This window comes from Lepidochelys olivacea, assembly GCF_965140295.1.
Source record: "Lepidochelys olivacea isolate rLepOli2 genome assembly, chromosome: 7".
In the NCBI taxonomy this organism is placed as follows: domain Eukaryota; kingdom Metazoa; phylum Chordata; order Testudines; family Cheloniidae; genus Lepidochelys; species Lepidochelys olivacea.
This window is the reverse complement of record NC_140417.1, coordinates 15,719,625-15,744,966: the sequence shown is the minus strand read 5'-3', so window position 1 is coordinate 15,744,966 and position 25,342 is coordinate 15,719,625. Positions and strand designations below refer to the sequence as shown.

Sequence of the window (25,342 nt, the reverse complement as noted above, 5' to 3'; positions counted from 1 at the left end):
CATACAGAAGAGCACAGGGAGAGACAAAGTAAAACTTGACCATAACAGCACCACCTCTTCCTTCCACCCAACCACACATCATCTGACCAATACTGCTTGAAACCCTCCATTATTATACTTTTGGCCTTAGACCTTGGGCCTCAGTCTTTCGCTCACTCAAAGAGGTGAGCTTCGCAGCACATCCGGAAAGTCAACACATTCGAATTACATTAGACCTTACGGAGAAAGCAATCCTGAGGAAAGGGATCCTTATAAGAGGGCAGAAGGTTCCCTTTAAATGAAGAGGGATGAGCTTAAAGATTTCTGCTGTTCACCACAATGGCAGTAAGGCAAGGGAAGAGAAGTGGTCCCAGGCAGACAGGTCCCAAGCCCTTTGTAGATCAAAACCAGCCCCTTAATGACACTTTGGTGTCATTCGTTCTCTAGTTTTCAAGGATGTGTGTGTCATGTAAGACTTACTGGTCTAAAGTTCTAATGCATCTAATTCTAGTACTGTACACTTATTTTGATGGGATTTCTTGCACATAAAAAAAAAAGTTCTACCACAAATATACTGGATTCTGTGCAACACACAACACTGCAGCATTATGAATTCTCTCCCTTGGAAGTAAAGCATTTTTTACTGAACCCAGATACGATATTGGTGGTTGCACAGCAGTTTATGTAAAAACCCTTAACATTCCATTCGCACGTCTAGTTCAAAATGGATCATGGACCAAGGACGATATTAACGGAGTGTTTAAAAAACCGCAAACAACCCAACACCACCACTCTCCTACCCTCCACTCCTTGCAGATGGTGACCCCACCACAGTTGTCAAAGTAAATCCATAAACGCAAAAACCAAATGAACCAGATCAATGTAAAGAAATTGGGTAGAAGTCACTACTCTGTTCTTAATTCACACCACAGATCCTTGAGATTACAAAAGTCTCAGAACAATAATCTGGCAGGCTGATCAACACACAACGGGTCTGTGCCATAACAGTTGGGCACAGCCAGAACAGTTATGACCACACAATTATGGCCCTTTATAATTCTTCCTGTTATGCAGGGGATTTCCTACTCAACAGGGTGAATTCCAGCATTGTTCACTGAGTAACAAAGGCACTCCCTTTCCACAGGACAGAAAGGATTTTAAGAGAGACTCCACTGACTTTGGTTTAGATTTTCCTCATTATTGAAAGTGTAAGAAATAATGGTGTGGCTGTGGCATTTACGGTCCCCCCTCCCCTTTTTTTTTTTAAACAAATGAAAGACAAGATTTTGAACCTATCCTTTGCCAAAAGTATCTTACAGTAGCTACTTAGAATGCCAGAAAGACTGTGAAATTAGCTCTAAATTAGGTCATAATACGATAACAATATTACCTCGCCAACAGCAGGTCTACTCTGAGGGGCAGGAGTGAGTGGAAAACCATTTCAGCCATTCAGAAAAACTAGACTGTTCAGAGCTTAGCAGCTGGAGAAACTAAAACTGAATTCTGTTTTCTTTGACCCTAACTTTTACAGATGCCAGCAGAAGCTACGATGGGAAACATCACAGCTTCCTTTGAGAATTCTCAAAAAATCCTAACCACTGCCAGCATCTCTCTTTATAAACAGACACTGTTCATTTCCTGTGTGTTTATAAACACACCTGCTCCATCCATGGAATTGTTCCATAAGGAAGCAGTAAAGCTCTTATTTGCAGCCAGAAGACTAAGTTCTAAATTGGGTTTGCAGTCTCTAACTGATTTATTGAGGAATGAGATGGAACATTATGGCAAGAGACTAAGAGGAAAGAGAGAGGGAGTTTCACTTTATGACTTTAATTTGCAATTAAACAATCTCAAGTTCTGTCTGAAGTTTCTCCAAGATAAATTATACATACCATTTGGGGAAGCTGCACCCGAACGGAAACAAAAGGGTCTAGCACCTGATTGAAATGTTAATGTGTTATAAATTAACTTCTCAAAAACAGAGCTCATTTCCAGTGGAGCAGTCTAGGTTAGAGAGAAATCTTAATTAGTAAGAAAAAAAACAAATCACATCCAAGGTTTGACACTAAACTCTGCTGCCAACTATTTTAAGCTCCCCTGTGAAGCCTGGAAAGATATAGTGCCTGAGTCTCCTCATATTAGTGTAAGGTGAGGAGTAACTCTCCTGGAGTAAAGGGACTTTAATAGCGTGAAATGAGTAACAGGAAAATCATCCTCATTCTCTAAATATATCATACGCAGTTTCCATTAATATATGCACTAAGTGAATATAACTACAAACAAAGACCGCTCAGTTCAAGATAAGAGCATTATGAGATGGATAGGTAGGATTCCAAATCTATTTTGGCAAGCAGGTTCCCAAAATGTTATATTTATTCCTCAAAACAATGGATGTTCCAACAAAATAATAATTGAGATCATTGCTAGACTAGGGTTAAAAGGAAAAAAGTTTCAGAGGAAGCCAGTTTAGAATATTTTTTTAATTTGAAAAAAATAGCTAGTATAGTTCTGTGTTTTACATTTTAAAGGGATCAGTTTTGCCCCAGACAGAAGATTGGAACAACACAGAGGAAACAAAGCAAGGGCAGAAGAACTTTTTTAAAGAAGCTCTTAAATAAGTAAAATACTTGCTGGGCAACAGATATACTGTACAAATATACAGAAAAACAATCAGCCTCTGAATTTGGGCCCACATTTTTGGGGCATATAGGATGGTTGGTGCATAGAACAGTGACAGCATTTGAACATTTAGCTACCTCAACTGGAAGATCTCATTCAAACATGGCCCTCTGCCTTTAACGTAGGTATGCTGCATTCAGTGTAAACACCCTATCTTAGGCTGCTGCTTTGCCAGGCAAAGATTAGACACAGATTTACCACCAAGTAGCTTTCACAATATACACCTACATTTTCCCACATATTCACAGGCCAAAGCCGAATAGGAAGAAACAGTGACCACACCTATATATTCTGCTGAACTCAACAGTCATCAAGTTACTTTCTTTGTAGGAAAGAACGCCACACAGTTCCTATGCAAGGGCCCATCCCCTTCTATTCTCTCAGTGTGCTACACAAATACATTGTTATGAGCAATCACTCTCACTAGCTAGTAAGCAAAGACAGTTCATTTAGGGTCTCCTCCAATTGGCATCTCTCATTCTTTCCCATCAAGTATAAATGGGTGCCATTAAAACTTAGTATTAACCTTTCCAGATATTTAGGTTAACCACCCTACCTTCCAAATTGCGAGTTAAGCAATACAGTGGTACAATAATTACTGTGGAATGATAAATGCTAACATTTTAATGGTACTCACTGCAGCTAGTACTAACAGCACTCAGCTCTGATCCTAAGCAGTATGCATACTATTATGCCACCAGATGATTGCAGCTTGCCAAACCTACAACTACATTTGGGATAATACTTGGGGATACTGACAGACAGAATTAGTTATGGTAACTACCAACGTAGACACATAGCGGACTAAACTCAACTAATTCACTAACAGGTGCAGGAGTCAGAACGCTCAACACTGGAAAGACAGCATGACAGATCACATTGCTACTCATAAAACAAACATCACAGAAACACTGCCATGGAAGAAAAATAAAATTAAGACCTCAGCATTATCCAATTCATCAATGGTGATCAACTGGAAAAGAAAAAGGAGAGAAGAAGAGAGGTTGAAAGTAAACATTAGTAAGTGAAATTACAAATAAATCCTGCATTAGGAACTTTGATACCATTTACCATTTCAGTGCTCTGGTTTGGTATTCTAAAAATATTATGAGAGGCATTAAAGGCTAGAGCAGGGCTCTATGATACTGTCATCATCTTAGCTGACATCTGCTCTACTGGAAATATTCTGCCACAGAACTGAACAGACAGGATGCACTCATGCTTTGTTCACATACCAACTGTCAATCCATACAGATTGGTTACACAAGCACCAAGAACTTCAACCTTGGGAATAATAGTAGGCTCCAGTGTGTGAGCGGTCAGCAACACAAGATACCCATCTCAGAATCTTTACAGAGAGTTGGGGAGAATGGCAGCAAGAAGAGAGAGAAGCTGGATTGCAAGTTAAGTCTCAAAATCTGGGTTACCAGAGTTTGTACAATTGGCCCTAACAGACCTGCCACTCATGCAGAAAACATTTGTACGAGCAAGGTGTTTCAGTGGAAGTCACAGTCTGGGCCGATTCTATGCTACTAACGTGGTATGGCTTTCAGCTCATTAGGAATACCACAGCGTACTACTGATCATTGAGAAAACTGAGCAAATGCCAAGATTTAAGGAATTTAGTTGTAGCTGTGTCAGTCCCAGGATATTAGACAGACAAGGTGGGTGAGGTAATATCTTTTATTGGATCAGCTTCTGTGGGTGAGAGAGCGTGAGAGCTCGTCTCTCTCACCCACAGAAGTTGGTCCAATAAAAGATAATACTTCACCCGCCTTATCGCTCTAAGAAATCTCTTCAGTCATACGTAAAGTTTCAAGCATTCCACAAACGTAAACTGAATTTTTTTTTTTTTAAATTCAGATCAAGGGAAAAATCCAGGAAGTCACATGGGAGAACTATGAAATGATGGGAAAAGAGGAGTGGGAGGAGTGTGTGCACAGCTCTCCATGCTAATTCATAGCACATTGAAAAGGTCAACCTTTGAAGTGAAAAACCATAACTCTTGTAACAAATGCTTTGTTGCATGAGAGGAGGAAGAATCACAGACATTCGGCATTACACTGTGGCCACTCCCTCAGTCAAATGGAAGCACAAGAGGCTAGCATCTGGGAAAAAGCGTTGAGTATTGAGCTTGGCTCTTCAGTCCACAGGCCAGCAGCCAACATTTCTCCCACTGCATCTTAGCAGTAGCATCTGGGCTCTGATCAAGTCCTTTGCATGTTGCACCGGAATCACAGCAGCACTGTGGGCTGTCAGGGATGGAACCAAAAGTCATGTACAGCCTTTGACAAAGGGCTTGGCTGCTGGAGCCAGACAATCTTCTATTTTCTCTACATGTCCCTTTGGTGGGAGGGAGACTGAGTGAAAATACAAGTCCACAGGTAATACAATGATGGTGTGTCTGGTTTTTAGTGGGGAGGAGAGGAGGTCAGGCATGTTTATAGGGAGGGAATGCCTCTAGAAAACAGACTGGTTATCTATTACTAGACTCACTGGGTCTCAACTAATATACAGTATACTATGCAGTATAGAATATAACAAGATCAGACACTACACGGAAACTTTCCTTACACTTCTTTTGCTAAATTGTACTTCAGGTCTGACCTGCAGCTCTCAATTCCACAGTAGACAACTACCAGCTCCAGTAGACTATAGTGGCAGAGAGGTAAACAAATGCCTACTAGGGATTAAGATAATAGCGATTCAAAGTCATTTAGAATGGAGACCTCCAAAAGCCATAGGAGATGACAAATCACATGGTTAAAGTGGGGATGAGCACTGGGCAGAGGACTAGACTTTTGCTGAATAGCATAAGTGAAGTCCTACCCATAATGGAACTAAAAAGAACTTTGGCTCTGCCAAATAAACTTTTCTCATACTTGAGCAAAGCAAAAGCTGGGGTAAAGTTTTACAACAGAGTGCGGGGAAATGAACAGGCACTCATAACTGTACATGCATGCAGAAGTCAGGGCCCTAAACTTTGTCATAACCATTTTAAATTTATTTCAATCATAACCTGACGTGGAGCTACTGGTTTAGCAAGTTCAGAGATAGTTTATAAAAATGGGGTATGAAGTCTTTAACCATATATAAGAAACGGAAGCAGAAGTGGTAAACAGAGTGGTCTAAGTAGCCTCTCTTTGTTGCTAAAATTTCTTACAATATGTAGAAGTATCAAGAAGAAAATAAGTAGCTATTAGCATTCACAATATATTCTAGTATAAATTATTTTAATGCCCTTATCTGCAGTAGTACTGCTCACACTTCTCAGATTGGTTTACAATAAATTAGGAGTTCTCCTGAACAAATGCAACCCTTTCTATCTTGAGTATCTTCAAGAACCCTAAATTCAACAAGGGTAGCACAAGATTACTTTTACTCCAGAATAGCTTTTAAAGAAATGCGTGTTGCCTTTAAGTGGTGAATAAATCCAGTTAGGAGTAGTCACCAGGTAGAAAATGAATCATTCTACTGCTTGAGGCCAGACAGTCAAAGCTTATCTACAACTAGCAGCTGATAGTTGGCAAACAGCTTTTCCCCTTACTGAAATCTGCTTCATGGGCTATTCTATTCTTGTACTGCATGCATTATGTAACTGATCAACTATGGCAGAAGTTGATGGGTTTCATCTCTGCTTTTCTTTAACTTGGAAGATCTTTAGAATTTTGTAGAGCTTTACAGGTCAATTGTGGAGACAACATAATTTAGCTTGGTTTCAGTGTTTTAAAATTATTTTCAGTATGTTCTCTGGCAGTATCTGCAGCCCCAATTTTACCAAAAACCCTGGCAAAGCTCTGATAAATGAAGTTTGCTTGAAGCAAAATTTCCAGTAGTATCAGTGTCACTATACACCATGGAGGGAACAGATTTGTTTATTTATTTATTTTAAAAGACCAGTTTGGTTCAGTTGATTTCAAGATATGCTACAGCCAATTTCATTTTACATTCCTTAGGCTAGACATGATCAGGGATGTCCTTACACTGGTTTTAATGGAAAAACTCGGGATGAACATGCTCCAAAGAGTTTAGTAGCCAACTGTACAAACCAGGGGTCTCAAACGACCATGAGGGCCACATGAGGATGAGTACATTGGCCCGAGGGCCGCACTACTGACCCCCGCCCCTCACTGCCCCGGCCTCACCCCCACTCCACCCCTTCCGTGCGGCCCCGCCCCTGCCCCTCCTCTTCTCACCCCTTCCCTGCCCCCATTCCAACCCCTTCCCTGAAATCCCCACCACAACTCCGCCCCCAGGAGGTGCAGGAGGGGTGCAGGGTGTGGCAGGCGGCTCAAGGCAGGGGGTCAGGGTGCAGGAGGGGTGCGGCAGGGGCTGGGGTGCAGGAGGTCGGGTGCAGGGTGTGGCAGGGGCTGGGGTGCAGGAGGGGTGTGGGGTGCGGAGTGGGGCAGGGGGCTCAGGGCAAGGGGTTGGGGTGCAGGAGGGGTGTAGCAGGGGGCTTAGGGCAGGGGGTTGGGTGCAGGAGGGGGCTCAGGGCAGGGGGTTCAGCTGCAGGAGGGGTTCGGGGGGTGGGTCAGCAGCGGGGAGGTACTTGGAAGAGCAGCCAGGGCAACACACAGACCCCTTTTCCCTCCTCCCCCAGGTCCCGGCCGCTTCCTGGAGTGGCGCAGGGGTAGGGCAGGCAGGCAGGGAGCCTGCCCTGCTCCCGGTGCATGCTGGGCCGGAGCCACTCTCGGTAAACGCTGGGGGGGCAGGGGGACCGTGGGGAGCTGGTGGGCCACAGAAAATAACCCCACAGGCCGCGTGTTTGAGACCCCGGTATCAATCCTGAGGTACCAGTAGTTTATTTGTAATGCCAAGTACACTAGAAGCTGGCTCTTGAGTAGTGGCAGATACCACCTCTCAGTCATGAAGTCAACATTTATGTTAATCGGAGGCGGATTGTGGCTTGGGTGAACATACCTTGCTAGCTTTAATCTAGCTAGCATGGTTAAAAATAGTGACTACACAGCGGCACAAATCCCAGCATGGTCTAGCAATACAAGTAGGTACCCAATTCAGGGTCCAGGTGGGCTTGTACAGCCCATGCTCCCACATCTTCCCTGCTATTTTCAGCTGTGCTAACTAGATTAAAGCTAGGTTTCAGAGGGGTAGCCATGCTTATCTGAATCAGCAAAAACAATGAGGAGTTCTTGTGGCACCTTAGAGATTAACAAGTTGATCTGGGCCTAAGCTTTCGTGGGCTAGCACCCACTTCATCAAGTGCATGGAGTGAAAAATACAGTAAGTAGGTATAAATATATAGCATATGGAAAGATGGGAGTTGCCTTACCAAGTGGTGGGGTCAGTGCTAACAAGGCCAATTCAGTCAGGGTGGATGTGGCCCATTCCCAACAGTTGACAAGAAGGGGTGAATATCAACAGAGGGAAAACTACTTCTTGTAGTGCTAACAGGGCCAATTCAATCAGGGTGGATGTGGCCCATTTCCAGAATAGTGCAGGTAGGCCTATCTGAGCTGCAATCACATCTCTAACTGCAGTGCGGACACATCTTCAGAAATGAGGCATGGCTACGAAGGACCATCAAAGCCCTTTGCAAGAGCAGCGTTATCTTTTTTTACAGGTTTTGCCTAGTTGACTTCTATATTAGGCTAGAAAGCATGTAAAAAGTAAATAACCTAGAGACAGAGAGAAGTTGAAGGCTCCCAAACAGCAGCAGGTTAGAGCGATATTCAGCACAAATTACTGTCAGCTTGTCAAGACTGGAAGGCAGGTTTAAAACATATACATGCAGGATGGTGCCAACACCCCAATGCTACTTCCAGGGGGTTAGGGCATTCCACGCAGTTATTGTTACTTTATTTAAAAGAACTATTACTGCTGCTTGCAAGCAAGGCTTAATAGCAAGCAACCTCACAGAGCTAGGCAAAAGGTGCTGAGTTGGGCTGGATCACTGACAGGGGTGGAAGTTGTGACACACAGAAGCGGGAAGCAGCATTCCCAGATCAAGACAGGGAGTGCAGCATTGCCCATCCCCACCTCCGGGATATTTTCCTGGGAGTCTCCTGCTCATTTACGGTATTGCGTGGGCACACAGCTAGGGCATGTGGCTGGCAATAAGCAACATGCTCATGGCATATTGGAGAAGGATTCTCATTGCTTTGCCTGGTTTATCTTCGAGATTGTTGCACTCGTGGGTTTCGCAAGCCTGCTGTTTGCCAAGCGGGGAGCGACATGCCTCATATCCAGCTAACCTTGGAGTGGGCTGAGGCTGCCTGCATCACCCTCAGCCTGGCAAACTTGAACTAGCTCAGCTTTGTGGTTTCTCCACTTTCCACTGCCTACATCAAACAGCACTCCTCATCCTCCCCGGAAGGGACAGCCTTAGACAAGGGTCTGTAAATAAGCTGTCCAATCTCTCAATTTTTGCCTCAAACTAATGGGCTACCATCATCTAAGACTGACCAACTTAGCACTTTGTCATGACTTCAAACCCAGCTTGCAATTTGCTTCTAATTAGAGAGCCTCATTTGTATCACTTAGTAAAACTATTCAATTGTCCATCTGCATAAAAACTCTAAACAAACTGCTCACAGTTACAGATTACCTTTTCTAACAACTCTGTTCAACCACTCAGTTGCTTCCTTCCCTGCTTTGTAATTGTTGCCTCTTACGTGCTCATGGGCAGTTGTTTCTGTGCACTACAGAGCTATGATTCCGTTTGTCGGGTACCGCAGCTTTAAGTGTAAGAGTCCCATCTGTCTACGAGCAGGCAAGACCATGAGGCATTTCACGCTGGAGACTCTCAAGTTAGAGACACTCTACTTTCTCTCACAGAGATTTTCCCTTTGCTCTTTCTTTGCTTGCTGTTTTCCTGAATTTAAAATGAAAGCCATCCAGATTCAAAGCACATTTGAGACTGTTTATGGAAAACATTATGGTTCTTCTCTTTGTAGCTCTCCCTAAGATGTTCGGTACCTGTTAAACTCCTTTCATCCATCAAAGGTCATGCTCTAATCTTTTCATCGATTGTCACCCTGCTTTGGGTTCTTTTATTTTCCATGTCTTCATAAAGAGACTATGGAAGCCATGCTCCAAAGGTGGGATACCTATCCCAGTGTCAATACAGTTAAATCAAATTGAATATGCATCAATATATCTAAGAGTAAAAGTGTGAGAGATACACACACTGTTTGAACAAAGGAGAGATCTATAGCTCCAGAAAGACTCCCTCTTGATGGGAAAAAGGAATAGTATGTTGATGGAAAAACTATTATAGTTGTATACCAACCAATTTATAATTCAAATTCCTCAGTACCACAATAGAGAGAAGCTAACTCAGCCATATACAAGTCAAAATTAAGTTATCAAAAGAATCCTCTTATTGACAGATCCCATGACGGCATGGACAAGTCTCCTCTAAGTAGCTATAACATATGGTTCTCTCTTCTGTAATGACAACCAAAGGGAACAGATTCTACATTGCTGATCAGGATGCAAACTATTGCAGAAATTAGACAAACCTGATATTCTAAAACAAGAAGCCAGAGTAATTACATAACTTTCAATTTAATTTCATGATCTTGAAAGCAATTAGTTGTTGACTAGAAAGGTTTTATCCTTAACCCAAGATATAAATACAAATTTAAAGGCCTAGAAGCGTATTTTCTCTCTCTGAATACGAAAGACAGTGTTGAACAAAAGCAAAATGATAAATTGTAAATTAAGTACCTTCTCTCCATAGCCTCTATCTTTGGTCATCATTTCCCTGAGTGTCTGTAATACCTTAATACATAGTTTCTCCTCATTCTCCTCCAGCAGCTGTTTAGTGTGTTTTATTAACCTGAAAACAACCAATTGATCATAGTTTGTTTTAGTACTAAATTTTGTAAAAATTAGGACAGGCATTTGTGGCTCTCTTATCTCAATGGTCAAAGCTACAACCATGAAGTTAATTAAAATGTGGTTGTATTAGGACCAGTATATAGTGAGCTGGCGAGTACCCTCTTAATAGTAACACTTGCTGAGTTATCATGAATACCAGTGAAGCTATGAAGGGAACTCCAGCACTCCCACCTGAATAATAGCCAGGCAAAAATAAATCTATATATAGGGATCAAGGAATTATATAGAAGTGAGGGAAATTAAAAATTGAAGGTCCACTATGAAAAACCAGTAACATTAAACGAGACTCTAAATACTGCATATATTTCCTCATTAAAGAAAAAAGAATGTAGACCTTGGATAAGGCAACTGGAAACCATACAATGACACAGACTTCGACTTTGACTCATTACCCCAATGGTAAGAGGTATAAAGGGAAGTGTTTTGTTGACACACTCTAGGGACTAGAGTCAACTGGCCCCAATCTCACTAATAAAGATTAACTCTAAAAATGTGTGTAGTCATTTGTATTACAGTACACCATGGCCTTACACTGCTCCAGAATTTGTAAGCATCAGCTGCAAGGACAGATTGACCAATATGGACAGCTGTTGTCACCTTCTTTCTGAAGACAAATGACTTTATTTTCCTGAGGACAAGTTGTGTTTAATACAACACAACATAGGGTACTGCTCTGCAAGGAACTAACTCCTGCATAGAGCATAAGGAAACAACTTACTTGCAAATGAAGCCTCCGCTTTCACATTTTCTCCTTGCATCTGTGTTCTCTGGGAAGAGCAGCTCCGGCCTATGAAGAACATCTACCAGTACTGACAATTCAGCCTGCACTAGGGGGCGTAAGCGATCTTCCAATGCCGATACTATGTCCTAGGAAACAATAACAATCAGGTTTTGTCAATCCCAAGCAATATTTTTGGGGACCATATTGTAGAACGTTTATGAATAGTTTATGTATCACTGCGTGCCAGGGGCTGTATACAACTCCAGAGGAAAGGAGTATCACAGCTCCTCCAAGAACCAAAAACAGTGTGTGTGTGTGTGTGTGGGGGGGGTGATTAAAGTGAGACACTTAGATTGTAAACATCTCCAGAGAGACACCAGCCCCAGGGAGGCTTGCATATACTGGCTCAGATGAGGTTCTCAGAGACCAACACATAAAGAAATGGCTTTGGATATGAAAAGGGCTGGGCTTAAAGGGACTCAGGGCCTTCCTTCAGATCCATCAAATGGACAGAACCTTCTGTCCAAGACGGACCCCAATCCTTGAAGAAAGGTTGGAAAGATTTCGGCCCATTAGGGTCTCAGTAAGACTGATGGGTGACTCCTGGTTTGTTTAAATCTGTGTATTGTTTTTACTCTGTTTTCTCTGGAATACTTTTCTCCGTAAGAATAAAGCTTAGAGAGGGTAGTATAGTAACTTGTAACCTGACAGCAATATGCTGTGCATAGCCCTCTGACAGAAAACATCACACAAGCGCTAGCTCTTACAGTGTGATATCCCCAACAAGCTAGTCTGTCTAAGGCAAGGGGTGGTCGCACTTTCAAACCCCTGGCCCTAAGGAAGTGGGTCAAGGATCCCTACTCAGAGGCAGGCGATGGCTGGAGACCATGAAATCTGACCATGCACTCCTGAAGTGGACCATCGGGGCAGGCGGGGACGGGGGGGAAGATACAGGTGCAATTTCCATGAAACTGTCACAACTGTATCCTAGAAAACAGCATTCAGAAGTTATACTCAAATCTGAAATGTTCTGACAGACTAGCGAAGACTTCCTTGTTTAAAAACCCCACCAGATTACAAAACACTAGCATTTGTCTAACAGATTCCCATTTTATTAGCCACTGAATGTTACAACTAGTGCCACCATTTTCAGCGACTCCTCAGATTACTTAGTATTTTCCCATTTCTGTAGGTGGCTCTCGCCTATAAGGAGTAAAAAACCAGTGAAAATGCAGATTCTCTGTTATACTATAAACACTACGCTTCATAATTATCTGGACCAACAAATGAATACAACTGATTGACATCAGGCAAAAAAAAAAAAAAAAAAAATCCATGATTTCCCCCCCTTTTCAACCATTCTTACAAATGAATATTCTGCAGAAAATATATTCTAGAGAGATTCACCCCAATCTCATTGAACAGAAGTTACAGAACTGCAGAAAAAGTTACTGAGAGAATGCTTAGTCAAATTGACATGCGTAAGTGGACAGGGGACTATAGGAATTGAACGGTCTTTATTGGACAAAAAGAAAAGGAGGACTTGTGGCACCTTAGAGACTAACAAATTTATTTAAGCTTAAGCTTTCGTGAGCTACACCTCACTTCATCGGATGCATTATTTCGACTTAGATCCAATTTAGGCACAAGCAATTTAAATCAAGATTGCACACCAGGAAAACATTTTCCTCCACAGAACCAGTCTTTATGGATAAAGGTATAATCTAAAGCACCAAATTTTATTCAGTATCAAAAGTAAAGTGCCTTATTACTGAATACTTAATCATCCTCAGGTCTTGATATTAGTACCAAGTAAAGATGTAATTAAAACATTTCCAGTCTAAGCCCTGATCTGACTTGGTCTGCCAGCATCACAAGTAGTCAGAATACATTGTTTAAAATTTCTTTTGAGTAGAAATCAGTATGAAATTGTACATGTAGCATTGCTTTAGACAGTTTATTTTGTTCATTTGAGGAAGCAACAACTTTGGGGTCATTAAGAGTCAATCTATCAGACAAACAGTAAACTTTGCAACAATTCCCAGACTGTGGTCTATGGAGCCTTTTATCACATTAAATGTTTCGATAACCAAGTAGTGAAGTATTGGAGGGACTTGAAAGTACGCAACAAATTAGAGGATCCCCCTCTCTCTCTCAAGGAGCAGTTGAAATGAAACCACTGGTACTGGCAGAATGAAAATGTTGGGAGAACCACAGAACTGGACAAATGTGCTTTGAAGTATCTTCTTCTCCAAGGGCCATTAAACTTCCACAAGCTTTAGCTGTGCATGTTCCATTCCCTATTTCAATAAATGGTTTACATTTGATTTTACATACAGTATTAAATTAGCTTTGGCTGTGGTTATCACATGTGGCATTTTTACTTTGACTCATAACTCCCAAATTGAAGTAGTAAGTTTGTCTTTTTGTGCTGAAATGTAAATATATGGCTATCAAGATGGCTGAAGTAAGTTGTTAATGCAGCACTCTGTATTCACCTGCAATCTTTCAATGATGTTTCGATAGTCCCTGGAAGCAGCTAGCACGGAGTCTCTGCGGGCAGCATTCCTTGCCGTCATTCTCCAGTTCATTGCAGTTTTCTGTACTATGTTGTGTGATTTTAGGAAGAGGTTGTTGACTTGGCTGTCCAAATCCACAGGTATTGCAATTGCTCGACTTTTCGCTGCAACAGGCAAAAGGTAATAAGAATGGACTCCTTTAGCCCCTACATGCAATCAATAAGGGAACAAGGGGGAATCCCAAGCTGCGCTTCTTTCATATTCTTTTCTGAATATTTTAAATACACTTTCTGTGATGCTGTTTTCAATCCGCAGTGCAATGAATCTGACACCCTTGTGGCAGTCATAATACCTTAAGTTTAACACAGCTTTTTCCTAACTTCAGAATGTACGAGCAAGACCATGCCCTCACATACACCTTCATAACTCCCACTAAAGTTAAGAGGATGTGCACATCCATCTTATAGAACAATTTGGCCCTATGTCCTACGTTCATGAGGCTCACTGTCCTCGCCACTAATATGCAGCAACTTCTGGGAAGGAATGCGGCAGCCATCTAGCTGCACAAATCAGCAGTTCATTGTTGAAGATTGGAGTACAACTGTCACATTCAACAGAAACCACAAAGCGAATTTAGGTCAGCAAAAACCCATTGTTTCAGATGCCAACATGTACTTTCAGAACTTCTGCCCCTAATTAGTCAAACAGTTTACAGTTTCACCTCACATTTACATTGAAAACATTTGTTGTGCAACCATAGAACAGGACTTTAGCTATGAAGGAAATGCTTGATTTGCTCCATGCCTTAGCTCTGAGTTAGCTACCTCCTACCATCTACTGGAGGTAGAATACATCTTGCTTTTGGGATAGAAGGGTGAAACATTGGACAGAAGTATTTTGTGCATGTTAAATCTAACTTCTTACCTACATCAGACAGCACCCTAATGCAGCTTTCCACCGATGCTTTTTGGCTTGGCATTAGCCAGTTGCAGTGGTATACCCTGAACACTCCTTGCAACAGTTGTACAAACACAGGCTGGCGAGTCTAGAACATATGAAAATAACCAGATCAAAATCATCATCTCATGTTTGAGATTAGATTGTCCACTACTTCGATACTACATCAGCCATTATTCTTTGCAGACTGACTGCATGTTAGCAGTCCACATCCACTTGTAAGGCAACATTTATATTCTGGGCAGCATGTCTACTACACAAGCAGCAGTTTAACAGAAGAGGGAGTATCAGGACAGATAGGGAAATGTCAACTTGATGGCTCCTAGAGCATGAAGTCCCACTAAATGCACTATCACTAAGCAAAGGAAATAGGCAGTAATCTTTAGTTTGTATGAGGGAGGGTTTTCAGCAGCCCAAAATACAGAGATTGCTCATTTGGGATTGACCAGAGGGTGGCTCGGCACTCAATAGGAAAACTGGGCTTTGCTCTTGCTAAACTACAACTCAGCTCCATAATTATCAACTGGTCCTTTTCTGAAGTTTGTTGGCTTCTAATTCACAGATACGTGTTTTGAACAGCTGTAATTTTGAACATGAGTTGCAGTTAGTTTATAAACACTGCAGCTGCCATGGATCAGTCAAAAAAAGTCAACTATATTGCCTTTTGCAAGATTTTCCACTATAAATAAGCCAATATCCCCACCTCAAAGAGGTAAAAGACTCACATATGAGTACTCTGCTATCTCTGCAAATACATCTAAACAGTTTCAAAACCAAATCACTATTTTGCTTTATGTAAGCAGTTTTTAGTGCAGGAATTTATTTTTTTAAACTGTCCTGATAAACTTGTTTCAACACTAAAAAGCCCACCTATAGTGAGAGGCAACACCCATGTGTCTGTTTCTATTTGGTACATAATGCTTAGTTTAAGCAAACCACACCTCAGTGCAAAGCTCACAGTGGATTTAGGAACTACTGGAAAATATCTCTGTTAGTCTGGTCAAGACTGATGTCTGTTATAAGGGGGCGGGGAGGGGGAAGAAGAAGAAGCTGGAATTAGAGAAAAGGAAATATTTTTTCTTTAATTTTAACCAAATTGTGAAATAACTCCATGTGCTGGCAATGGGGAACAGAGTTTACTTAGAGTAACACAATAGCTAACGCCCATCAGCCTTTCCAGCAACGCAGCCAAATGTCAAAATATTGTAGACACTGGTCTAAATACATTGAAACTATCTATGTTTCTGGACTCTAGCCACTCACACATTCCTTTCAAACCATGTTTAAAGACTTATCTGTCTGAAAACTTCAGTGATGTTTCATTTGCTTAAACTAGGTCCATAAATCAAAACCACTCTAAATTTTGTAAAATAAGGTTTGGGTCAGTAGCGCCCATAGGAGGCAAGAAAGTCAAGATAAATACAGTAAAGAGGCAGTTATTTGGAGAGTTTTTGCTTGGAAAGGAATCAGTATATTACCCTAAGATTAAGGGGTGACTTGATTAGTCTGTAAGGACCTAGATGGGGAACAAATATTTGGTAATGGATTCTTCAGTCTAGCAAAGAAAGATGCAAGATGGCTACAAGTTGATGCTAGAGACATTCAGACTGGAAAAAAAGACAAGTTTTTTTTTTTAACTGTGAGGCTTATTAACCATTGGAACAATTTACCAAGGGGCATGGTGGATTTTTTAATCACAATTGGATGTTTTCCCTAAAAAGATAAAGTCTAAGGGTTTTAGGGGGAGGGAAGTTCTATGGCTTGTGTTGCACAGCAGGTTAGCCTAGATGATCACAACGGTCCCTTTTGGCCTTGGAATCTGTGAATCTAATTTTGTATTATGTACATGGACACACAGGGCAGGTCCCTGCCCCAAGGAAAGTAGAATTTAAGTCATGGTACAGGAGGAGAGGACATCAGGGAAGGAGGGGAAGGAGTGGGCTGAAATTTACACAGTGCAAGTGTAGGAGTAAGCATGGAGACATTAGGGGAGAATACAGAACGGAGTCGGGAAGCAAGGCATATGGACCTGAGAGGGGCAGTGGTGGGAGATTAGATGTAGGAAGCTGCAGAGCTCTGCAGAGCACTGAAAGGGAAGACAAAACCTGAGTTTGATGCAAGAGATGCAAAGGCACTGAAGAGATAGAAGTGTGTGTTTGTGTAGGGGAAGGAGGGGTTCACATGCCATCAGAGACTTGAATCATTTTCACAGCAGCAATTCACATAGGCTGGAGGGGCGCGAAGCAGGAATTCGGTCAGCCAAAGGGAGGCTACAAATTACTTAAGAGTCCAAGGATATGGACAAGGGTTTCAACAGACATAACAGATAGATAGTGGAGATGAGAAACAGGAAGAAAGAAGATCTGGCAACAGAGTGGATGTGAGGGGCTGAGGAGAGAGGAGTCTAGCACAACCCAGAGGATTGTGGAACCATCACCCCCATGATGGAGAAGGGAGGATGAAATGAGATGCTTTGTCTTGCTATGTTTAGATAGGCTTTGAGATGCTGGAAGGAGAACTGCAGATGCATGAATTAGCAGATAGGGAAAGTCTTGAGGTAAAGAAGTAGATTCAAAAGTTGCCAGCACAAAGTGAGCAATTACAGGCATGACAAGCACTGAGGTCACACAGTGATAAGGTACAGAGGGAACTGAAGACAGGGCAAAGGACAGAGCCATACAGGACAGGGTTAATTATTAGTCATACTTATTTTTTTGCACAATAAGGTTTTGACAGATTTGCATGCAAACTGGTATTAAAACAACAACTTTCACTTCAAAGTCACATGAGAAGCAGATCAAACAGTATTAGGCAGTGAACATTAACGTTTACAGCTGATTACTCAATACTGCGCTTGTGTGGGTTAAGGTTCAGGCCCCTAATCAGGCCAATTACAGTGCAGATAGCTGCCACAGTTACCTCATAGGCAATACACACAGATGGCAAGTTCACCCTATCTGAACTGATCCTGCAAGCCCTTTAACTCATGAAAGTATCCCTAGTATGACTACTTTCTTGCCTGAATAAGGATTGCTTGCCTCAGTAAGCATTACAGAAGCAAGTCCATTGTTTAATATAGGCTTAGGTCCACAACTGGTCATTCTTCCAGACTCAAGGAGGGCAGGCTCCCTCCTAATGATAGGAACGTGAATAGAGCGGATCTAACCCAGCAGTGTGTGAGGGCTACTGCTTATGTTCAGTGAGAAGGGGGAACTAATTGGACTACTCAGAATTTTAAGCCTTTACGGACTGCAAGGTCAGGCAGCGGGCTGTTGTACATAATACTTTTCTTGGAGTGGGACATGCTATAGCAAGCTAGTTAGCATACCACAATGATTAGTATAAGTTCCCCAAAGAGGGGCTGAAAAGGCAAATTCCCAGATGCCCTTAATTGCCACCGTTGGAAACCAGCTGCTTCCTAACCTGCTGCCAGCTGTGTTTAATTACACACAATTGTTTTTTCTGCTTACCTGAGTTTGCACTGAGTTTCAATGAAAAACTATATCCAAGCTCCTCACGACATATTCGGACCCCTGACCACCCCTCCCACACGTCCCCAAAAGGCTATTGAAAACTTTCATAACGATAATTATTTAAGAGGCTGCCTCCACTATCATGGTGTCACTGCAGCAGTGACCAAGATATTATCCTGGCAGGCTTCTTGGCGCTGCGGTTAGTGCCGTTGTCCTGCTACTCTTGCCTCGTGTCCTGTAAGGAAGAGACTGGGAGAACCCGGGGAATTGAAGAGGAGAACAGCTGCCTCCTTTTCACTTTACAAAGGTATTGAATCTCATGCTCCCACTTTCCCCAAGTCCACACAGGTCCAGAGATTTAATCGGGATGACAGAAGAAAACAGGTGGAAGCATTTTTAAAATGTGAGATTGCTTTCATTTCTCTAAAACGAAAGTGTCCTTAAAATGCAGTTTGTCTGAAGCAAGGTTTGAACCCAACTGGCCCATGGTGCCGGCTTTTATCATCCACCTATTAAAGTTTCAGACATGCACCTTTGTGCTTTCTCCCATAAAAAACCTACAAAGCCTCCTCACTGTACCTTTCATGCCCTTCTCAGAACTCTTATTGTGATGCCTACAAAATACTAGACAACGGTTAGGGTGCTGTTGTGTTGAGACCACAGGCTATCATCTGACCAATGCTGTCCGACTGTTCCCTTGTACTAGGTCTTTCTCCATCTGTGGTCCCATCTTATACTTAGTAGTATATGCAGTAGGTGTCTTCTTGTTCTGGTCATACATTATCTAGCACAGTGGGGTCTTGGCAGATGTCTGGGGCTAATAAGCACTACTGCAATACAAATTAAAAATCATCATCATCATGAACCAACCCCTGCCCCATCTCTCTACTTCCAGGATAGCTCCACTCTGCCAGAGCACCAGCAATGCTGTTTACCATTTCCCTAAAGAAAGCCTAACGTGGAACGACAGGAACAGCACTGAGCACCTATATCATGGAGTTAGTGTCATTTTACAATTGAGCGTCTATAGAACCTGTTGAAAAGAATTCTGTACATGTAGAGCACAGTGTCCCCTCTACAGGAAAGGGAGTGTTCAACTGTAATGTACTAGGAGGAAATATTTATACTTCTGTGCTATTTTGAATATCTATTCTCTCTCTCACCCTCCCCCGCCAACCCCCCAGCCTCGACTTGTTTCTTTTTATCCTGTCCGATTACTGTGGTTTCATGAATAAAGCAGCTTATTTCTTTAACCTGTTGTACCATTTCCTACCTGCAGAGTGGTGCTCTGATCAGAGAATGGGGAGCTGAAGAAGGTGGTGACTATACTCATCACAATTTCTGTGACATACTTCTCCAGGATGGAGTCAGCGTGCTTTCGGTCACTGGTGTTGTTACAGGTCTACAAAATAATTCATTCTTTTAGAACACATCAGTTAAACTGATAAATATGAACATTTAACTCCTGTGATTTGGAGCATTAATTCTGAATGGACTATCTGCCACAGTATGCGGTATAGACCAAAATCACTCATATAGCTAGGACACACAATGTGTGTGTGTGTGTGTGCAAAAAATTGGATACCTCAGAGCAAAGAATGCAGTATTATAAGTAGGAATGAGATGTAATATTTTCCTATGGGGAAATACTTGGTATACCAGGCACAAAGCCACTTGGAAAAATAAATGCCAAGCACAGGAAAATTACTCTAAACTTGCTAAAATATATCAAATATGGTTGGGGAAGGAGCCATACAACCTGGCCACAGTGAACAAGCCAGTGGCAGAATAAAGAGAGACATGTGAAGCAGAAAAAAGGGGCTCGCTTTGTTTGTTTTGTTTTAAGAAAGAAAGAAAGAAATCACTGTGTTCCATGGAACATAACTAAAAGTCCACAATCGCCTAAATGGAGAAGCAGACAAATATAAATTTGAAATGAGAGGAACCAGTAAAGAGCTTCCTGACTTGTGCTTTAAAATGCACTGTTCCAAACCTCTGCTAATTGTCACCACAACTATGTCCGTTTGCTCTTTTAGATTTACATTTCTAGGTATAGAAATCCTTACCCGACAGATGTCAACCAGGAAGTTCTCAAACAGTTTCCACATGTGATTACTGGTGTAAATCTCTTTCATTTCCACTTCTGTGTCCACATAGCAATGATTTAGGAAGTTTATATAGGCAATTTTAACCTACAAATGGATAAATCAAAATGGTTAATTAAAAAAATAATTAAATGGGCATTTTTAGTCAATGCAAAGTCATCACATTAAAACTGCTTTAAAAATTTGTAGCTGAATTTACAGAATCTATTGTTTTTATTTAAATATTGGTGAAATCCAATCTCATAAATAGCAAGACATCTGCAACGATGCCCATATGCTCAGGGTTTAGCTGATCGCCATATTTGGGGTCGGGAAGGACTTTTCCTCCAGGGCAGATTGGAAGAGGCCCTGGAGGTTTTTCGCCTTCCTCTGTGGCATGGGGCACGGGTCACTTGCTGGAGGATTCTCTGCTCCTTGAAGTCTTTAAACTACGATCTGAGGACTTCAATAGCACAGATATAGGTGTGAGGTTTTTTGCAGGAGTGGGTGGGTGAAATTCTGTGGCCTGCGTTGTGCAGGAGGTCAGACTCGATGATCATAATGGTCCCTTCTGACCTAAATATCTATGAAAAAGCCAGAAATACTGCAGCCACAATTCAGCATAATGTTAATAATTTGCACTTCTATTCAAGATTGGCAATGTACCTTACATATATCAATGTGTTCAGCCTCAAACACTCCTGGGAAGTAGGCACATTCAGAGTAACCATCCCCATTTTAAAAAATGGGGGGGGGGGGATTTACACACACACACACACACACACACACACACACACACTTACTTCTCCCAGCTCATAGTCTTGCTGCTTACCCACAGGCCATTCTTTCCAGGCCAAACCAGGCCATTCTTTCCAGGCCAAACAGAGTGATTAAAAACAAACCTCACTCCACTAACTTTAATACATTACATAGGTACGCAATGTTTAATATCAGACCTCACCTCAGGTATGCAATCCTCATGAGTTACTACTCTAACGATGTCATCTAATGGGAGGAGCGAGTTGCACTTGATTTCTGTGTAGACATTTTTGCCCTCTGTGCATACAGCAAGCAGTTCTACTAAATGGATATGGTACATCAGAGGGCTGTTTTCATCCATCCTGTCCCGCTCCGATCTCATCATTTGGACCAAGGTCTGGAAAGAGGCTCGGTCGTTGTAGAACACAAGGACATCTTCTCCCGCATTGACTAGCTACAAAAAAAGAACAGCTTCCTTTTGGGTTCCATTCTGTTATGTCTCCCCTTAGAGATTCCACAGGAATCAGACCATTTCTGGAAGGTACACATGCATGTGTACCTTCTTCCACTTACCCAGCACTTTTCTTCAGAGGACCTCAAACCTCATCCTCTAAACATTTCACTAACAGGCTGAAGAGTCCCCCCTTTATCTAAAGCTATATATTATCTGTGTACTGGAATGTTACGCTCTTTGTCAGTTTTGCAATTACTTGTGAGTTCAATAAAACTGCAGCCTGCCAGATCCATCTGAGGCTCTGTACCTTGCACTCTCTTTCCACAGTTATAAATGATCTCTCTGAAGTATGACGTCTTCCCCTAGACCTCTGTTCTGAGTAGGTTATGCCCTAGAAATCTACCACTTTTAAAATCTTTAACATCAAAGCCAGTTCAACTGGCTCCTCATTAGTTCGATAAATGTTCTTTCAAGAAGCTTCTGACTTTTTTGTGGTTATGTCATGAAGATTGCCTCAGCTGATCCGTCTGTAGTGTTAGCTTGGGGCACACGATTCTGCTCAGAGCTAAGTCCTTCAAGAACTCTGGGTGGTAGGACCTCAAGGCTGGGTAATTCCCCATTCCTTACACAATGATTTTCAACAAACAGTTAGAGGCATGATTAAGTCCCATAAGGCAGACTTCTATCAACATTACATTTTTTTGGGGGGAGGCACATTTTCAGAACAGCTCAGCACTCCACCCGTCTCTATCGAGAGCAGAAGGATGGACAGCAACTGAGAAGAAAGGGAGCTGCTGAGCACTGTTAAAAATCTGCCCTACAGATTTCAGACACATCTAGACATCTATCTCAAACACAATGCACAGAGCAAAACTCACATGCAAAGCCATACTTCACAGGGCTGGACTCTGCAACGGGCAGAGCTCCCTCAACTCACTGACTTCAACAGGAAAGAGGGTTGCTCAGCACTTTGCAGGACTAAGTCCACACGGAACAGCTGACGCTCTGTTTAAGTTTAACTACAGCATGGGGAACAAGATCCAGAGTCAAACTTCCCAGTGAAATTGATGCATTAAGGCCAGAACCTTACTGGAGAAAGACAGTCCTTCCTTTGACTCAATCCCATTTGTGACAGGTTGGGGAACCTATGTACAACCTATGAATTCCGTTTTTATGAATTCGGCTTTATGAATTTGCTGCATCATTGAATGCCTCAGTGTATGTGGAAAAGCCCATCAGGGCTGGTAACATGTGTCTCCCAAACCAGGGACAATGGAGAGTTATTAACCTGAATGGCTCTCATTTGAACAGGTGCACCTTCTAACAGTGGGATGGCTGAGCCCTAGGAGGCCCAGTTCAACCCAGCTTGGCTGTCGGGAATGAGGAGAGGAGCAACGGAATTCCCCTAAAAGGAGAACAAAGAGACAGAGGTGTTGGTACAGCCCTTTCAAAACACAGAGGGACTCAGAGAGAGGGGAACAAAAAGGGACAGGCTTTAGGAAGGCGATGGGACCTATGGACTGTGGGACCAGACAAAGCTGAACGAAGCTGATTGCACAGGTCAGAGAGAATCAATGATTCAGAGAAGCAGCCATAAGCTGGAGAAGTGCAGCCCAGCAGAGGGACTTAGAACCCTGAAAGGACATGGACCCATATCCTAAAGAACACTCAGGAGTGGTGACATAACTGAGGCAGGGAACAGCATCTAAGTGTTTCTTGCAGATGTCTGTATATGTCGTGCATTCTAAAATAAAGAGCGACTGTCCTTAGAAATCCTTCTGTAAAGTCTGTTTCTATTTGCTTCAAGTATCACATGCCCCTAAAGGGGTAAACTATAAATCAGAGTGCCCAGGAGGGAATTCTGGGAAATAGCACCACTGAAGTGTTTTGGGGGTCAGCGTTGGTCCTGGGGATTTAGGACAACTGAACTACAGGGTCCCTCTTTCAGAAGGGTATCAGACAAATTCTGTGCCCAAAAATTTTGCAGTGAGACCATGGCCAGAGACAGTGCTGGAGCCTATCCAGGCCAAGGGATGTGTAAAAGTACATGGGCCCAGCTTGAGGGTGCAAACACAACAGCCTGGTGAGTGTGCAGCAGGGGGAGCTTGACTAGGGCTGTGACACAAGTACCCTTTTTTTGTGGCACCAGAGAGGATAACTTTTGAGATACACTAAAGGTCATCCTTCCCACCCAAGGGGGGAGAGCGTGATGAAGCAGCTTGTGCCCATAATAAAACTTTGTGCGGTGTGATAGCTGCACATCACTTCTATATTGTCCCAGTTGAGAACGTCACTTTCTCAGCATCCTTTCACTTTCTACTGAATGCCAGTTGTTTTTTTTGCTCAGGAGCTTACAGAAACATGCATCTCTCACCTCCGCCATAACCATATCTTGGCACTTCTTAATGAACTTTCCTTCCGCCTTCACAATTGTCTGCAGGAACTTTATGTACTGGACATTTCTGCCATGAGTTTCAATACAGTGGACAAAGTGCTGAACGACTCGCTCATTAATCTCACTGCATAGCTGGAAATTGTTCATGAAAATATGTTGCATTGTTACTGCCTCCAGGATCTAATGAGATGGGGAGAAAAAAAAAAGAAAAAAAAATCACATACACAAGTCAGGACAACATCAATGAATTTTCAGGGAACATGACAGTACAAAGAAGGAACTTCTCAGAGGAATCAGCATTTCAGTACAGAGACTTGTATCCATCAGGGATACTCTTCTCCATCCACCTCCACCCCTTGCATTATAACTGAGTGCACTAACCAGATGCTGCTCCTGCCAACATTAATGAGAACAAAGTGCTATCCATTTAACTAGTCTTGCATGAGAACTGGTCCAGAGGCCTTTACAGAGGTCAGGTTATTCCACTTTCTTACTACAAAAAAACATGGTATTAAGTTAAATCACTTCTTACCCCTGGGTTAAGGAACAGGTTTATGTGCTTGTGCAGCAATGCTTGGTTCTGTTGGTTCCCAGCACAGAAATTCTGTAAAAATGCATGTGCAAGTTTCATTATCTCCTGCATCCTTGTATCTTCTGCCTGTGATTGCATGACACAAATAAGATGGAATTAAAAACAACCCAAAAGTTCACTTTTTTGGGTGGACCACAATACCACCTGTTCAACAGAATTTTCAGAGTCACATCTCTCTCAATAGAAAAACAAATCTCTGTCCACTACAGACCTCCAACCAAATTAATCCACTGATACTAGATAAGAACTTGGCCCCTTTTATGATTTTAAAAGTTGTGGAGAACAAAAACACAAATATAAATAAGTAATGTCTTTCAGATCTGAATATGCAACATTCAAGCTTGCCAATAATGCATTTCAACCCCTCGAGTGCTACCGAACATACCTATATATATATATATATCAGAGGGATAAATACTGGAGAGGGAGAGGAATTATTTAAGCTCAGTACCAATGTGGACACAAGAACAAATGGATATAAACTGGCCACCAGGAAGTTTAGACTTGAAATTAGACAAAGGTTTCTAACCATCAGAGGAGTGAAGTTTTGGAATAGCCTTCCAAGGGAAGCAGTGGGAGCAAAAGATCTATCTGGCTTTAAGATTAAACTCGATAAGTTTATGGAGGAGATGGTATGATGGGATAACATGATTTTGGTAATTAATTGATCTTTAAATATTCATAGTAAATAGGCCTAATGGCCTGTGATGGGATGTTAGATGGGGTGGGATCTGAGTTACCCAGGAAAGAATTTTCTGTAGTATCTGGCTGGTGAATCTTGCCCATATGCTCAGGGTTTAGCTGATTGCCATATTTGGGGTCGGGAAGGAATTTTCCTCCAGGGCAGATTGGAAGAGGCCCTGGAGG

At 42.2% G+C, this 25,342-nt stretch overlaps 1 protein-coding gene across 1 annotated transcript in view; it reads right to left on the bottom strand.

Annotated features, from left to right (window-relative positions):
* Positions 1 to 25,342, bottom strand: part of ITPR1 (inositol 1,4,5-trisphosphate receptor type 1) — a 258,732-nt gene that overhangs the window by 104,603 nt on the left and 128,787 nt on the right. The window contains exons 30-39 of the mRNA XM_084635131.1: positions 24,416 to 24,541; positions 23,863 to 24,063; positions 21,237 to 21,488; positions 20,258 to 20,383; positions 19,465 to 19,593; positions 14,686 to 14,806; positions 13,741 to 13,925; positions 11,240 to 11,388; positions 10,348 to 10,459; positions 3,599 to 3,631 (exon numbers count right to left, since the gene is read on the bottom strand). Coding sequence (XP_084491257.1) covers positions 3,599 to 3,631; positions 10,348 to 10,459; positions 11,240 to 11,388; positions 13,741 to 13,925; positions 14,686 to 14,806; positions 19,465 to 19,593; positions 20,258 to 20,383; positions 21,237 to 21,488; positions 23,863 to 24,063; positions 24,416 to 24,541 — 1,434 coding nt within the window. The remainder of the gene's footprint in view (positions 1 to 3,598; positions 3,632 to 10,347; positions 10,460 to 11,239; positions 11,389 to 13,740; positions 13,926 to 14,685; positions 14,807 to 19,464; positions 19,594 to 20,257; positions 20,384 to 21,236; positions 21,489 to 23,862; positions 24,064 to 24,415; positions 24,542 to 25,342) is intronic.